The following is a 19,251-nucleotide window of genomic DNA, read 5'->3' as shown; positions in this document are numbered from 1 at the left end:
AATGTAGGCATTCAAGGAATTGTGTCTTATAACAATTAAGTGTTGTAAAAACAAACAGTAATGAACAAGTTGACTTTCCCAATTAAAAATCCAAATTTTTATTTTCCTGTTTGTTTGCAACAAATTAATATTTTGAATTTTTGTCTGTATGTTTGAAATGATTTTTTTTATGTATAATAAATACCCACATCTTTGACAGCTCAGTGAATGTAAACGAAAGATAACTAAAATAAGAAATATATATTTATTCATGTTCAATTGATCATGTAAACAAGCATATAGATAAATATCAAGATAAGAAAAAAAAGCCACTTAACACAATCACAAATAAATGAAGCAAACATGTTTTAAAAATTTACAACATGAATAATCACATAGTCTCATCACAAGTATACAAGTATATTGTCAATTTAGTCCAAGTGAAGGAAGTATGAGCCAGCATCTTCAAACTGAACTGTCGAAATCTCTCCGTTCTGGTGTTGAATCTTTATGTTGGAGAGTCTATCTTAAATTTCCATGTATTTTCGCTTCCATAAATCAAAATGTTTTCCACCTGCTGCATACTGAAGTTGCTGGCATCTTGTAAGGTCCTCTAAAGATCTTCTAGAGCACTAAACCAGACATCTTTGACTTCTTCTACTGGCACCAATGGCTATACAGCAGCACGTCGTACCAATAATTGGTTTGCTCATACATTAAATATATCTATGTACTTTAAAATTTAAATGATTTCTATTCATAAATGTACTTTAAAATGTCGTTTTTTTTCATTTATTTGTTTCAATTTTAATTTTTTACTTTGAATTTTAATACTATTTTTCTTATAATTATTTGTTTACTTAACAATTTTAATAGTATTATTACATGCCATTTCATTTCAAATAAATTTTTATTTAAAAAAATATAATATTTTTAAGGTGAACAATAATTTTTACATTTAAACTAACTCATTTCCTAGTTATTAAATTTTGTTCTAAAACAACACCTATTTACTAAAACAACATCTATTTAATTATTTTTGTTGGCATTTGAGAAATAGATTTTGTATAAAATGTAGGCATTTCGTACAGATATCATAAATCAATTAAGAAGGTGCAAATCAAGAGAAAAACAAAAAACTGAGGGATAGCATGGAATTCAAAAGACTAGAGTTTGGGTGTGTCGTCAGGGTAAGCGTCTCCTACTATGTACGCCTCAGCCGGCATGCAATTCCTCGCATAGTTAAAATGTCTTTATGTGGAATTTAACGCAATCGGTAAATTTACAGATCAGGCAACTTTTCTTGTATATATGTATCTAAAGATATAAGCCCGCGAAAATTGTCTCTCATAATTTGAGACACAGACAAATCGTTCAATCATCCAATTCGTGATGGGGACAGTAAACGATTTTAGTCAATCTTCCTGATAACTTTCAATTGGAGAATGATCTCTAAACCTAGAAAACAGAACTTTCGTGTCTTCCTTTGTGCCAATGGAATGTGTGATGAGATTATTACTTATTACCGTCAAGCTTCAGATATATTTCTGTAATCTATAATTATTTGAAAGATAAAATATATGTGTATCGAAAACAATTTAACAAAAAGAAATTGGTCGTATACTACATTATCTGTATTGTCAATTGATAGTACAAAACCTAATACAAATTAAGCTATGATAACTTTCGAATAAATGATTTTTGTATCAATATTAAACAAATAGTTTTAATCGTGATATTATTTATATCAACTTAAGTCAAACTATTCTATCCTTTGAGAAAATCATTGAATCCTTTTCCACGAAAGGATCTTTGTTCTTTGAATTTAAAAATAAGGTCAAATCCAATCATTATGCATATGTGCATCAAAACGAATAACATGACAAATACCCCAATAACTTAAATATGGTATAAAAACTGCAGCAGATACATGTTTAATGAAACTGATATACTGTAAACCAACTAATTTTCGCGACTTTCGCGAGTAGAAAAATAACGCGAATATAAATCGTCGCAAAACTTCAAAACTGGGATTATTCCATATCTAACTACTTCCAGTAAATTTGAAAATCGCGAAATTAAATCGCCGCGAAGTGGGCAAGAAAAAGCTAAACGCGAAATAAAGTATCCGCGAAAATGAGTTGGTTTACAGTAACCGTCTTGTGAATGGGATGTTTGGCTTGTTGTCAACCTGTTCCAACCTTAAACTTTCTTACGAAAGTGCATGTATGAAGTCAGGACCAATACAACCAAGCGTAAGTATTATGTTTGATCATTAACTTTGTAGAATATAATATTGATTTATTTACAATTGTTAATCCCCATTCATGAAGAAAACATTCTGCAAAACAATTCCGTCGCATTATCTTTAGTTTAGTTTTCTTTTGCATTCTTTTTGGCTTTGTTGGTTTTTTTCCACAAATATTGAACAAGCGCATTAGGTTTTATGCTTTGTAATGACTGTAACAAAGTTATCTGGAAAAAATCCCACTTTATTTCCACATCGACCAAACCACCACCCAGGGTCACCGTCCTAAAATATAAGAAAGAATCTGATAAAGGTCATATCATTACCGCAACGTTTTGTTCATATTTTTCTAATAACAAATTTCATTCGTTTGTTTTTGTTTCTTTTCAAATTATTTTAACTTGCACCATGTCTATAAATACCCCCGTAAATAACCAAACCATCATATCATCCTATAATGGAAATAATGATATTTCAAAGTGTTTTAATGCCTAGTTACCAAAATGAAAATCCCCCCCCCCCCCCCCCCCCAAAAAAAAAAAAACAACATATTACTACACAGAAAACTAGACTGAGCAACACGAACCCTACGAAAACCAGGTGTTGCTATCATGTGATCCGGAAGATTACGAAAGATCTTGCTCGACTTGTAGCATACGTTACGTGCTCGTGGTGATTAAAAAATCGGTGACAAGCCGCTTTCGGTGATTGCTCAATCCTGGATAAGAGGGTGGGATGTTGACTACGACAATGAGAGCATATCTGTGAAAAAATGTGACACAGATATTTAATAACGGTCATCCAAATCATGATGGCATCCGTAAACACCTCGAAGGAATGACTTTAACTTCACCCATTGGAAACCTTGAATCAATAGCTTCCATAGAAACAACAATTTATCACGGAAATCATAATATCATGATGAGAAACGTAAGTTCTGAAATATCATACTAACTGCGAGATATAGAGTCCACATGAAGGCACTGCTGGAATTTTACTACATAGAAAAGCTGAAGTCATATCTTTTATCATAAAGTTTAGTTCTCAACCGACCACCATTGTAAAATTATAGATGCAAGTCAAGATATGTTTGTGTAACTTTGAACTATTTAGTTTAAGGACGTTATCTGCATTGCAGAACGTGATTTCAAAAAAAATAGTGGTAGCTTCTTGTCATTCTTCCTGAGCTGCGAAAGAAGACGAAGTCTACCTCAAAACAATAAAGGAGAAATTCGACGAAGAGTGGTGCACAATCAGCTTGTTTGCATAGGAATTTCGGTTGTCTGTTGGAATACATGTCCTCCACACAACAAATATTCTAATCATTAATCAATCGAGCATCTTAATAATGTCAGTTTTAGAGGACTGTTTGTTTCTATCAAAGATTTTTTTTCAAGAAAACATGTTCGTATACAAGATATTTGTATCTACGTTGACCATTCTTCTTAATGAAACAAAGTTGGACTAATTATTTCATTCTGTCTTTAGCTAAATAATGGTTTTATATCATTGCACGAAGAAAACACCATGTGCTGTATTTATTCTAACAGTTCTATGGCATTTTTCAGTATTTACATCTGATTCACAACGAAACAAAATAAGGTAGTTTCATAGTTACTCTAAAGCCTGTTTTAATTGTTGATAAAATATATGTAAATAATTTGAAAGACGCTTCGAGAAGCCTTGGCAGACTCAGCAATATAACGTTTTTTGGGAGGACATTTAAGCTATTTTTGTGTATACAATAAAGAAGATCAAGTTTTTGATCATTTGTTGAAATTTCAAAAGAAATGATTATTTAGTATTTCCTCTTTGACAAGTGTCGTAAAGTATATGTTGAGTTTCAAAATGACGTGTCAATACCTAATCCCTTTCATGTAGTTTATGTAATGTAAATTACAAGCGAAAACGATATTGTTGGAGATATGACTGCAGATACAACATCATAATCATCATAGAGATCGGACAGGTGCTTATGAGCAACATTTTGATATTTGAAGATAAACGGAGCACGAGTTTTCATAAGTTTTTAAATTCTTATTTGTATCAACGAACTCACAAAAGTAACAAATTCGGAAATGGCATTTACGTCTTCTTTTTCGCATTTATCCTATAATCTGGCATAATTCTCGACGGAATCTAATAGTAATTTAGAGTTGTATTTCCAGTTTATGAGTTAGGCTTGCGGTAATTTGGTCCCTTCATTAACACAATTATATGTTATTGAAAAGGAACAGGTTACCAGTAATAAAAACTTAAAAAGTACTTTTTAACGTCCATATTGAGGTTCTTCATCACGTGTGTGTACTTGGAAAGTTTTAGTCGCAATAGGTATTATAAAGGAACGAGGGGTGATAGAAACAGACTGATTTTTAAAGTTGGGATTTTTTTTTCGATTCGAATGATTCATGATGAAAGAGTTAGAAAGGATTGTTTCTCAGTTACAACTTTTGAAATGTCGACCGGTCTGAAAGTCTTTGACAGACAATATCCGAGATGATAGCTTTAAGTTTGTATTGGTTGAAATGGGATTCCCAAATTTAGTTCTAAAAATAATTATATGTAGAAAGTGGTAGTGAATATAGCTTTGATTTCTGACTGAAGGCCATTTATTGAGACTGAATAAGGAATGAACAAATGTTCGTTTGCAATCTGTTCAAATTGTTTATCGTTTCCGCATAATATAAAATTACACTAGTCGACATTTTTTTTATTGTCCTAAGATGATATCAGTTACCCAAAGAAAAATGACAGGCCTCAAAAGCATCCCTGTTTCATGTGTTTGATTTAGAATTAATAAGCTTGAGACTTTTTGGAAACATATGTGTATATGGCCATGTTAAGTATATATATATTTATATATAGAACGTCTAAATAGTAGTCAACAATCATTCTTAAGAGGGTGTCCGTTCGTTATGGAGATACACGTCTAAAAGTGTACAACACCAGAACAATGATTAAAATACATGAAAAAAAAATACAAAATTCCTATCATCGGTAGGAGCAGCATGGTGTAAAATTCTGTCACTTACTATACTGATATAAAAAAAAATCACAACCATCATACAAATTAAACACTGTTTGTAGAAAAGTTAAAGTTATAATTCAAAAATCTTGAAATACATACAAATCAATTATAAACAAAAGATGAAAGTTGAGAGTTTTTGTCTTCTTTAATCTTATAACATAGACAAAATACAAATAAACTATTTACAATCGACGGGAGAGCGTACTTATACGTCTCAAAATGAAGTAACACATCTAGTACTGCTTGGGTTCAACAACCTCTTTTCAACTTTCTTATCCAAAATCTCCCCCGAGTGACTCTCTATCTGGACCATGAAGTATTGTGATCAATGATAGTAGTAGTCAGTCAGTTCAGATCTGCCTTAGAGAGGCCAGATGATCTCAAATGTCGACTGACAGGGAGGTTTTGCTTACAATAATAGTAACTACGATGACCATTCGATGACCATTCATTCGTTTGTCAAATGGTTGTCCTAACTCGCCAATATATTGTTTGCCACGTATACACTAAAGAAAATACACCGTAATTGTACTCTGATAAAGAATGTGCGGGCCTAACATGTTGTGAGCGTTTAACCCTCACCTTGCTTAGAATAGTGTGTTACAACACAACATTAAAACTGTTAAAATCAGTTAAACTTTGACATAACAGATCGGTACTAATAAATATTCATTCTGTATAAAGTCGTTTGACAAAAATTCTTTAACAGAGTTCACCATACCTTATTAAGTATGTCTATGACACATCCGACCACAAGTTGAAGTTCATCTTCGTTCTCGGGAGTATACGCATAGATAACCTCAACTGGTTGAATGTCGCTTTCCGCTAAAGTAAATAAACAAGTGTGTATTAAATACAGACTACTGAATGTTTTGAAACGCAAAAGATGTATTAAAGCTTGTTACCAACATCAATTCTGCAAAAAAAAAATTAATAACAATAAAGCGAAAGGTCAAGCATAAACATGTGTAATAATATCTCACAAACATAGTGCACGCGTACCTTATTTGCATAAAGATTACAGGTTCTGTGAGGATATTACGAGAGATTGCTATATATCTGAGAAAGCGAGAAGTACGTCGCTAAAAATGGATAGTTCAGGAGATTACGCTTTCGTTTGCGATACATGGCAGTAGATGGTAAAGGAAATGTACTTATTTCGGGAGGAAAATGAACCAGAAAGGGACTTGTATATGATTTATCTGCTTGACAGTATTATATTTCTAGATCTCGAGACAGAATCTTGTCCAACCAAGTTTGGGTTGTCGATTTCCATGTTTTCTTCAAAATACTGCGCTTTGAAATCCCACGTCCTTATGCTACTAAAAGGCCGTCAGACGTCATAGTAATATTGGACTTACCATTCCATAGTATTTTGGTTCACCCAAGTTCCTGCTCCTATTGCTTAAGTGTTTGGGGTGTATTTCATAATGTTTTATTTTTTCAGTGTACGTGTTATTGTATATGTCATGGTCTATCCTTTATTTTTAGAGGCTGGTCTTTTTTTTTCATTTCAAACTTCTCATTTGGATATGTTTAAAGGTTACAGAATTTAAATGTACTGATTCTTTAAGAAATAGTAATGTCTTTACAATATTTTATAGGAGACACATATCATTACCCAAGTGTAGGATGCCTTTACATCTTTTTTCACTTTACGAATTTTAATTAAATTTGTTGTCTTTTTGGTTTTGGCCATAGTGTTGTTTGTGTTTATTTAAAAATATTTGCACTGTTTTTATCAAACAACAATCAATCATCAATCAATCTTGCAAATCCAAGAAATCCGTTTAAAGAGCCTTGCATCATCTATGATATGTATACGCATTTCAAAATTAGAACGTTCAGAAAGTAAATTAAATTGTCAAGTGTTAAAACAATTAATCTATGTTTGTAAAGTTTAATCGTTAGCCACGTTGCCAATATAATGGAAATTTACCGAGTTGATATCCCATTATTTACTACTTAAACTTACTTGTATTTTTTTAACACATAAAACCATTGAATTTGAATTTTTGGTTTATAAATACATATTTGAATTTGTAAACAGTTATGGAAAAAAATTTCAAATTCTATAAAGCAATATTTGTATAAAATTTTGACATGCGATTTGTCACTACAAATTTTAGAAATATTTACTTTTGAACTGCGTTAAAGCAGTATCAATCACCTAGCCTTACTGTAATCAATATTACTGTGACTTGACTATAGGTGATGCTGTTTACCTTTACCTATTGTTCAACCAGATTGTAAAATTGACAATACAATAGGGACATTTAAATTGACCAGTTGGTATTGTTAGAGTTGATGAATAGGTGATCACTCATGCATTTTGAGTCTACCTTGATGCTGTCCCATCACTTCACATGTTCAATTTAACTTTTGTAGTGTAACTGGGATAGGTCTTTCAAAAGTTATTCAGGCTTCAGTTTTTATCTTTGTCAAATAACATAATATGCATACAGTTTAAATAGCATATATGGTATAAATAAAGCTAGAGTGTGGCCACAAGATGCAAACTTATTCCATGTTCTAATATTTGATAAAAACTGCTGATTTAAAAAAAAAATACCCATGTTTTTCATTAGAGAATTCTTAAAGAAGTTATGAAACAAATATAGTAATTGCAGTCTTTTTTCCATTGAAATTGGTGTATTCCTTGAAGTAATTGGCCATACAATTGCCAAAGAAATACAACAGTTTGAAGGAAAAAAAGAGAGATTTTTATTTTACTGTCATTTCAAATTTTAGGAGTGAGCAAGCCAGAAGAAGAACGCATATGGTTTTTTTTGCAGGGTATCCAATTGCATGTTGTCTAATGCACTACATTTCCTTTCTTAATGTTTTCATAGCCAAATACTATAATTGCTTAGATTTCTTTTATATTGTTGAAAAGACATCTTTTATCTCTTTGGCTTTTCTAATGGGAGATAACTCAAAATAATAGTGTCTTTTTTACTCCTGTGGAAATCTTAATTATTTTATAATTTCTCATAATTTACCAGGATAAATAAACACCAGTGTGCATTTGCTAAATACCTATTGACATGAGCCTTGTACAAAGTGTTTAAGCATAGTGAAATATCAAAATAATAGTTGTGAAGTTTATTTATTTATTGACTTTGATATTTGATATCACATCCAGTATTCCAGTTTCACTATTTGAAATAATTTTGAAATATTTTCCTAATTTTATTCACTTTTGGAAAATTTTCTTACAATTTTTACTATATCACTAGATTTTACTATAGTCCACAGTATTCTGTTTAATTTCCCATGATATATATCCCAATTAAACAGGTGCAGAGTCTTTATATTAGATCAAGAATTTTGTAATCTTTGATTATTTCCAATATCACATTAATTAAATAATTATGCTCACTTTACACACAATTTTTTTTTGGAATATTTTAATTATATTTTTCACTTTATCACTTGATTTTACTACATCCACAGTATACAGTTTTTATTTTATTTCCCAGGATATACATGTATATCTCAATCAAACAATATTAAATCTAGAATTTTATGATGATTATTCCCAATATCACATTCAAAATTGTTATCCTCTTTTTGTGAATTTTTTAGAATATTTTACTTTTATTTTTCACTTTGTCACTAATTTATGACTACATCCACTGTATTCACATTTTATTTCATTTTCCATGATATATATCCTATTTAAACATGTTAAACAGGTGAATCATCTTCTTATTAGAATCAGTCTTTTATAATGATAATTTTCAAAATACATTTAAAACCACAGAAACATGTTGGAAGAACTAATTTCTCCTACTTGCATTCCAGTTTTGAATTTTTTGTTACCTTTTATATTAACTAAATCCTATTTTATATAAAGTGAATTCCCTTGATTGAACACAGTATTTTTATGCACAAAAATCCTCAAAGATTTTAATGAAAAACACTTCAAGGTATACTCCAAAATTATTTCCAATTTTACATGTACATCATCATGTGAAAGCCACACAAAACATTTTGAATGAAATATTTCCTCCTTGATACATGCATGACAATCCATTCTTGAAAAAAACAAGTCACATTTTAAGAAGCAAAACTAAATGGCAACTAAGAAGTGAATTCAAATAAAAAATATCCCAATATTTTATGCTCATTGATTCCAATAGATTTCAAACACTGCGAATAATACTCCAAAATGATAAGTTTGAAGGCATATAGGAAGAAATGCATAACATATCCATCTGAATTATATTAAAGATAAATTGAAACTGAAAACACCTGAATAGCTACTTCTTGTTTCACTGACAACTGGACAATACCATGTATAAGAGTTAAAAATTTAAAGATTCATTTATTATGTAAAACCAGTCTTAATTTCCATACATGTTAACTTGCAGTAAGAAAATCTTTCACCGATTTAGATTGTTTGGGTCAAAATTAGATGAATAATCTATATTGGGGATTTGAAACATTGAAAACAAATAATATTTTCTTCCCTATTAAATTTGATAATAGAATAACCCTAGGTGAAGAAAAAACTTCAGGAAAAAAGCATGCTGTAAGGTTATTCATGTGAATAAAAAACAGTACAGGTAGCATCAAGATAGACTCAACTCTAACAATACCAACTGGTCAATTTAAATGTCCCAATTGTATTGTCAATTTTTAAATCTGGTTGAACAATAGATAAAGGTAAACAGCAACACCTATAGTCAAGTCACAGTAAAACGACAAGTTTTAAAATGAAGAGACCTCTGTAGACCCGCGAAAGTGCGGAAAATACATTTGTATTAAGAGAGTAAATGGAAAATATTTCCTGAAATTGAAGAAAAAAATTCTTTTCCAGTTACAACATTTTAAACAGAATTTATTAATCATGCACGGACTCCACAGTTATTAAGGGGTCCGGAGCCCATGTATCTTTAGACAGGTTCCCTTAAGCCATTTTAGCGGAACCCGGATCGTATCATTGAAACCCGAAGCCCCCCAAAAATTGCCCAAGTCAGCCCCGACCCATACAGTGGAGGCTGGAGACAATATACTAAGAAAAAACGGAACCCGGAATGCGGAGGTCAAGGTCATGTTCAATTTTGAATGTTGCTTTTCATTACTACTCCTCACAAACGGTATAAAATATCGACGTACTATTTCTACTAAATTGTTAGTGCCGACATGTAGTTCCATATCAATTTTGGTTAAAAGTGTACGTTTTTATTTAAAGGTTTAAGTTCAAGGAATAGTAAATGAGCTATGTCACAGATTTTGGTAAAATTTTGCATACAGCTTTGGCTCGTTGCACTAAAACTAAAAATCGAAAAAAAAAATGATCTCTTTTATTTTCTGAAATATTGCTGATTGAATTCAGTCAAAATAGGTGAACGTTTGTATAGAATGCACATAAAATCGAACAAAAACGTTCTTAAATTTGTCTTAAAATCATCAAATCCCCATTTTCTAATACATAGATTTCAATTAAAAAAGATTTCACCGTTTTTATGACGTCATAATAGCCGGATAGTAAATCACATAATGTCGTTGATTTAATTATTCTGGTCACGTGATTTTCAGTTTAAAAAAATGAGATTTTTTAGCGACAATGACGCCATGAAATCGACGGCGTAAAGACATTTTATGTTTTTACCATGCTCAACCAGATATATCACTGACAGGTATTTGCATAACATGATTTGCAGAACAGGATAAAAAAAAACCTGACACACTGTGAAAAGTCATAAGGTTATATATGAATCGAATAAGCTTGTAAAGTTGGCATGTTGCTAATCAAACCATGCTTTTCAACACTTTTTAATTAATTAATTGTTTTTGGAATTTATGTAATCTGGATAAGTAATGTATGGGAACTTAAATTTGCTCATACTAGGGCAGGTTTCAAACTTTCACAACGTTATTCTTTTAAGAATGAAAATGTAGAATTTCCTTGATAATTTGATTGGCAAAGTTGAAAAAACGTGCCGTGGCAGTGACACTTGTCAGTAAATAAATGTAAATTGAAATAACACACGGAATGGTAACGTATTTTCCTTAAGAGGGATGATTGATACTCCTGATATTATGAACATGAAATGCCTATTGTCTATCAAAACTCGCCAGATAAATCAGTCGTATGTCAATCATACCCAACTATATCAGTCCTATTCAGGACCGATAACTCTGTCGATAAATATTGTCGGGTATACAATGTTGTTGAAATCAGAGCAATTGTATTATATGTCTCTGTTGAAATGTATACAATAACAAAGTTTTTTATTGAATGCCTGGATTTTGCTTAAAATATTGAATTAAAAAAATAAATAATAAAATCAAATTCAATGAAATCTCGTTTAATTTTTTACGAAATAATACAAAATCCATTTAAATTAAAATTTGAATCAAAATATTTCTTTAAAATAATTATAGAAACATAAATATTAGTTTGATTATCTTTTAAAGCAAAAATTATTTTTTTAAAGATTTTTTTTTATAATATTCATATTTTCTTTAAGTTTATTATGATACATACTTCTTCTGGTTTGACACGGGGAAGAGAAGATATTTATTTGTACAGTTATGAAAACTTTTGTATATCACAAAATTTAAACTCTGGTAATACATGTATACACAGGATGTTTAATGTCACCTGGTTGCTTTTGGTTTGCACGTCTACCTGACAATATATTGTTATGTAACATTACATCCAAAGTCAGAGTTCACCTGTTCGTCAAGTGATGGGATTTTGAAGGTATGGAATATTTATCTATAATAATTGTTGGGATTTTTTTCTCTCTTGGGACGTAAATATTTTTTTGTTCTAAAAGGAATGTATAAATATATTTCTAAAGAAAGATAAACTATACAGAAAACAGGAAAAAAACCTTTTAAAAAAAGAAGAGAAAAATTTTTATTATAAATTTTATTGTTAACTATTTTCTGGTAACAGTATATCCTGGATATCTGTCAAAATAAAATTTTCCCGTGTCACACTTAAAATAATATTTTTTTAATCAATAAATTTTGAAATCAATCATATCGAAATATCACCAAAGAAAATAACAGAAACATCAGAGATTCTACATGAAAATTAAATTAAATCAAGGAAAGTCTTACTATACAAATCCTCGATTTGATGCAACATTTCCATATACATCATCCGCCATTTTGAAAAATCCCGAAATATTCACTTTTTTAAATCGATTTTTGACCGAAATTGCCCAGAAATTAAACTGTTTTAAATAGTATTTTTCGCCAGATATATGTTTGAATATACTTAATCGAGTTGCAAAGTTTTATTTTTATTAACGGAATTTCTTTATTTGTTATACAAGTAGACATGGGTATCGGTAATTTAGCATTGAGTCAACGGAGAAATAACGAGAAAAAGTACATGTTTTTACGATTCTCCAGTGACAGAATTTAATCAAAAATTAAACTGTTAAAACCAACATTGTTTGATAGAAATATGTTTGAATATCAAGGATTGATTTGCAAAAGTTAGAAAACGGGTCAGGTTCATGAGAAAACTCAACTTTATTGAAGCACCTATGCATTTGATATGGGGCAATATAATACAAAATGGCGGCTAGTATACGTCACAAAAGTCACGTGATGTCTGACTTAGTTGGATATGTTCAACAGGTCCAAAATTGGTGATCGGCCAAAGGGAGATAACTCGAATGATAACTCGTTTAAGGGACACCTGAACAGAAGCGAGTGAAAATAAGTATTTCGCTCAATTTCACTCAGTGTTTCTGAGGCATAATATCCAATGAATTATCTGTATGCGGTAGTAAAATGTGTAAATATGAAAAATATCTTGGAAATTATATTTAATCACTGGCATGCGGGCACCTGTCAAGTTTCAGGATCTAAGCATTAAGGAGATTTTTTTACAAAATGTGTCTGTTTTGTTTCTTGTTTTGTTAGATCACTATTTAATCCAAATATTTCCATTATTTTCTATAATCATCTAGAAATCATGGATATTGATATGGAAATTGCCAATTATCACATTAATATTTTGTTTTCCGTTTCCAAAAAAAAAATATTTTACTACACGCGATTACATAACTAGCTTCAAAGAAATAAAAAAGATTTTTAGAAGCATGTGGTAAAAAAAAAATTACATAAAGTGAGGGGTTTTGGACCAGTAAATTATCAGAAAAAAAAATACTGATCCCATGCTGTGGTGTATATTTTCTGCAATAAAGGGGTTTCAACATTTTCCCTGATTACATGTTTATCTCGATTTTATCATACTTTGATAGAAATAATTGTTTCAAGGCAAACAGCTTCTTAGAAGAATAAAGTATTATATTTGAATACACATACATAAACACTTCATATTGATTCATCATTCAATGATTCAGAAACATATATTTTCATTGTAATTTACATGAAAAAAATGATATTTTGTAAAGATTATGGGTATGAAATGTACATGTTTTATATATTCTATTCTATTCTAGAGTACTAGAAATATTTTTAGAGAATTTTATTTTTACCAATTGTCAGTTATATCTGTGAGCTTAAGTTTTTTTCATTATAAATGGATGTTATATATATTAAAATATGCAAAAGTTAAATAACGATTATGTATCTGAGGTCTAATCATGAAAACTGAAATGTATCAACTCCTGGTCACTGGCATGTGATGCCCATGACAATGTTTATTACAAATGGAAATATCCAGGTACTTTATAAAAGGGCTTCCCATTCATCAAACATGTAATTTCTATGTGTATGAAGGTAGCAATATTACAAGGTAATAAAATTTGAGAAAAATTAATAAATAATAAATTAAAAAATTAATTTAGAGACTTAGTGACAAAGTAAATCTTTTCCTTGTTCTTTTCTTTCATATCACTGTAAAAGGAAGCTTTATTATGCTAGGTTGGGCAAATTTATGTCGGATTGCATTTTTTCTTTGAAATTTGTTTTTCTTTGCAGAGGTTTTTCATTCTAAATCAATTTTGACCGTTGACCTGACACTGATTGCAAACCTTTCATTTAATTTGTTATGTTGTCTCATTTCAGAAAAGGTAGATTATAAAAAAAAAACATTTATAAAATGTAATTGTTTATGTTTTTAATCATTCAGAAATTTTAAGGACTCAGGAGATATAGAGCTTGACATATGACATGAGTACTGGTCCACCCTTTATAGTCTCCCTTGAGGTGTCATGCCTGTATTTAACAAGATATATCAAATTTTCAATGTTTCAGCAGATAATAAATACTTCAATTCTTATCATTAAATGAAACCGTCAGTCCCTCAATTATTGAAAGCTTAATACTAAATAGGATTTTAAAAAATGCACTTTCAGACTCCAACAGAAATGTCAAATTACTTTACAGAAAATTTGTACATATATACATGTATGCAATAACAGTTATTGTCAATACCAAGAGTATCAGGATGTATTCTGGGTGTGACAGCTACTAAGTATTTGTCAACTGAAAACCCAATCCCCAATCATGTATAGCAAATAACTAAATATTGCAAAACGTGCAATAAACATGATCAAGTAAAATGCCAATATACTGTATAAAACCTGAAAATTGCATTTTAGTAATAATATGTAATTTTGTATCTTTCAGTGGATATAAATGAAATCAAATAAAAAAAATCACAACATAAAACAATGCCATTGGTTGTGAAAAATAGATATATAGTGGGTATTAAAAGCTTTTTTAAGTCTAAAATGTACCATTAGAGACATATTAAACCATCTCTGGTAACATATACACAAATATGTGGAATATCCAATTCAAAAATATTGACCATGTTGACCTGATATATAATTCCTCATTAAATGCATATGCATTCAGCTAAACAATTATAAACATAGAAAGGACTAAATCATCAAAAATAGGGATTTATTTAGGTAAACAGGATGTAGATTGAACAACTTACATGTATGAAGGATTGCTTGGAGAACATGAACAGGGAATGAGCACAAACAATTATGTTAGGGAGCTACCATTTGATTTTTATGGGGGGGCTAGGATGAAAAATTTTGTCCTGCCTTTTTATTTTTCCCTCTATTCGGTCCTGCCTTTTTATTTTTCACTCTTTTCGGTCCTGCCTTTTTTTTTTAGTTTATCCTGACTTTTTTTTTTACATAAATTGTCATCCTGCCTTTTTTTGCAAATAATCTCATCCTGCCTTTTTTTTTACTCAAAACTCCTGTCCTGCCTATTTTTTTCAAATTTCATCCTAGCCCCCCAACCCCCCTAAAAATCAAATGGTAGTTCCCTTATGATGATATCATCTTCATTCTTTTGCAACTACATCTGTAAGCTACAAAATATAGATCCGACTCTATTCAAATTGTTTTTCCTCTGTTTTATTCATGATATTTAATCCTCGGATGTTTACACTGGAGTCATGTCACCCAGGACAAATCCTGACAATTCAGGGACCGCGCTGGGCTTCGCCAATGTAGCAGATTGCGATTTTTTTATTTCATCTGGCAACGATATATTACTTTGGCTATATCCTCATTTTCCCCCACATTTAAAATTTGGGGGAAATTTGAAATTCTGTACCTGATGAGGCTGTTGACGTACTTTTTGTTTGTTTGGAATAAAATAAAGATTTCATTTTGAAGAAAACATAATTTTTCATATTTCCCCCAAAAAATTCCTAGCCCCTTTTTTTTTGATACTCCCCAAAAAAAAACCTTTTTAGACAGTGAAATATTAAAGAATTTATTGTTTTTCAGGTCTATTTTTATAAATTATCATATACATACTCATTGCAAAACTATAATAACACTGTCTCATGTCCTCAAAAACTATTTAAACACTGTCTTATATACTGATCCTCAAATTTACCCCCAAAACTATTAACACTGCCTTATATACTGATCATCAAATTACCCCCCAAAACTATTAAAACAATGTCTTATATACTGATCCTCGAATCATTTACCCCAAAAACTATTAAAACACTGTCTTATATACTGATCCTCTAATTACTCCCAAAAAGTATTAAAACACTGTCTTATATACTGATCCTCAAATTTACCCCAAAAATTATTAAAACACTGTCTTATAAACTGATCCTCAAATTTACCCCAAAAACTATTAAAACACTGTCTTATATACTGATCCTCAAATTTACCCCAAAAACTATTAAAACACTAGCTGTCTTATATACTGATCCTCAAATTACTTTTTGTATTTTTCATAGAATTTAAAAACTTATGATATCATGTATATCGCTCATGATATATTTGGTCTCTTAAAATTTCACAAATTCACTATTCCTACCGGGTCGTCCTTCCTTCGCGGGGAACTATTTTTCTGCACAGCGACATCTATTGAATGATTTATTGAAATTATCTCCACTTGATTATCGCATTATAAATCTGGGGTTTTAAAAGACAAATCAGGGATTTGCTGTCCGACTGTAAATGTAGGTGAATTTCGTTAAAACCGGATTTCTGCGTAATTTGGCAAAATTTATGACGGTTTTCTGAAAAATTAATGGTGGCGCCACCCCTTGCCCGCACATATTTTTGCCGAAAAACATTTTCTATACAATATTCTTTACTTTTAAACCAAATCTAAAAGGACGAGGGTTGACGACACATATTAAATCATGAAAAAGGTAGAAAAAGATGAAACATTTCTAGAAAAATGGACTATTTCCTGTTTGAATGGGTTTATACTAATAATTTTTGGGACCATTTATAGCTTATTGTTCGGTGTAAGCCAAGGCTCCGTGTTGACGGCCGTACTTTGACCTATGATGGTTTACTTTTACAAATTGTGACTTGGATGGAGAGTTGTCTCATTGGCACTCATACCACATCTTCTTATATCTATAAAATGAAACATATCCCTATTTCATGCTAATATATTTACAAATATGATGCTGATATATAATTATTCTTATTACACTTTCAGAAATAAACCATACCCAACTATATCAGTCCTATTCAGGACCGATAACTCTGTCGATAAATATTGGCGGGTATATTTTGTACACAAGTTAAAAATTCAATATTATTTTTCTTTAATATCTGGATTTTGCTTCAGACATTGAATAATAAAAAAATAGATGACTAAAATCATATGCAATGAAGTCTCGTTTAATTTTCTATGAAATAAAAGAAAACTATTTGAATTAGAGTATATTTCAAAAACAATTATCGTGAAACATTAATATTTGTTTTTGTGTTTTTAAAGTAAAATTCAATTTATCGAAGAATTTTTCAAAATATTCATATTATGATATATATTTCTTCTGTAGTGTACACGGGAAAGAGAATTATATATTTGTACATTTTAGAAAACTTCTGTTTATCACAAAACTAAACTCTGGAAATACATGTGTATACAGGATGTTAATGTCTACTGATGGCTTTTGGTTTGACACGATTCCTTCACATTACCTGACAATTGGTTGTTATGTAACATTATAAACTAAATCTGAGTTAACCTGTTCGTATATTGATCATATTGGTCAGAGAAACTTTAAAGGGGACATCAATTTTAATAGGTACAGAGAATTTATATATTGTTGTGGGCATGTTTTTTTTTTCTCTCGAGACGAAAACTTAAAAAGAATATATTATTTTTCTATATAAAAATAAATTATACAGAAACAAGGGAAAAAAATTTAAAAATCAATATTTTGATTTTAGTTTTTTCATTTTTCTTATACATTTCAGTGGTAACTATTTTTTTTACTTCACACTTGACATAATTATCTTTTTATCAAGAAATTTAGAAATCAAACATATCAGAATATCAACGAAGAAAATAACAGAAACAGCACAAATTCTGCATTAAAAAACACGATGTTTGAAAATACATGCGACACTTCCAAACACATCCGCCATTTTCAACGGAAAAATCCCGAAAAATTCACTTTTTTAAATCGATGTGGGACGTAATTTCCCCTCGATTTAAACTGTTAAAATTAGCCTGTTTTGGTAGATATATGTGTAAATATTTTCAATATAGCTGCAAATTATTACTTTTATCTACGGAATTTGTGAATTTGATGTACAAGTAGACATGGAGTCGCTAGATTTACCATTGAGCCAACAGGAATGAAGACAAAAAGTACGATTTTTGCGAATCTCCATGGACGTAATTTAATCAAAAATCAAACTGTCAGGACCAACATATTCAGGTAGAATTATGTTCGAATACCAAGGATATAGCTGCAAAAGTTAGAAAACGGGTCAGATTAATGAGAATATTGAATTTTATCGAAGCACCTATGTATTTTCTATTGGACAAAATGACTCGCTACACTACCAAAGTCACGTAATGTCTTACTTAGTTGGATATGAAATGAATTTAAAAAATACATCTGTACAGGGCCGTTTATTGGAGTTACTGGCTCTACTTCTTTAAATGGCGTAGGCATAAATTCAACGTCAGTATAATGAGCAAGTGATGAATATTCAATTTTAGTTGATTCTAGATTAATTTCTTACGATTTGAAACCCCAAAAATGCCAATGCTAAATATAAGGTAAAAGTCCGAGTCAGCATATTCCCGCCATTTAAAAAAAATCAATATCTCAAAAAAGAGTCAATAACCTATTAACCCGAATAATCCAGTCGTTATATTACGCATTTTGTAGAGTCAGACGTACTAGCCAAAACTTACAGCCTTGATTTTGATCTGTTGAAAAAATTTCTCGACACGAATGAAGATGTGTATATATGTACGGTAAGGGCTAGAATTATTCGAGTTAATTACCTATCAATATTTTTAGCTTATTTTGTTTCTTAACTAATGCTCTTCTGATTTATAGTATCAATTTTGAATTATAGATTTTTTAAATTTCACCTAAGTACATTTTTTTGTACATCCTTAAATCTTTAAATATGTTTTATAGATTCAACACGATTCAGTGTTCATAAAGTCAAAATGATTTTGCATGGAAATAATTTATGTGCACTGTCCAATTTCAATATCGACTGATAATGTTAATAAGTTAAAATGTTGATGATTATAGTATATATTAGTCTATTTTCATTCTAGCAAATTCTAA

At 30.4% G+C, this 19,251-nt stretch overlaps 1 protein-coding gene across 1 annotated transcript in view; it reads right to left on the bottom strand.

Annotated features, from left to right (window-relative positions):
- Positions 1-230: 230 nt before the first annotated feature.
- LOC127733083 (E3 ubiquitin-protein ligase TRIM33-like) overlaps positions 231-19,251 on the bottom strand; it is a 37,073-nt gene continuing 18,052 nt past the window's right edge. The window contains exons 4-5 of the mRNA XM_052242368.1: positions 5,977-6,080; positions 231-2,512 (exon numbers count right to left, since the gene is read on the bottom strand). Of these exons, the coding sequence (XP_052098328.1) occupies positions 2,417-2,512; positions 5,977-6,080 (200 nt within the window). The 3' untranslated portion in view covers positions 231-2,416. The remainder of the gene's footprint in view (positions 2,513-5,976; positions 6,081-19,251) is intronic.

The sequence above is a fragment of the Mytilus californianus genome, unplaced genomic scaffold, assembly GCF_021869535.1.
Source record: "Mytilus californianus isolate M0D057914Y unplaced genomic scaffold, xbMytCali1.0.p SCAF_3, whole genome shotgun sequence".
Taxonomy (NCBI): Eukaryota; Metazoa; Mollusca; class Bivalvia; order Mytilida; family Mytilidae; genus Mytilus; species Mytilus californianus.
The sequence above is the reverse complement of the archived record's forward strand: the minus strand, read 5'-3'. Positions and strand labels throughout refer to the sequence as shown.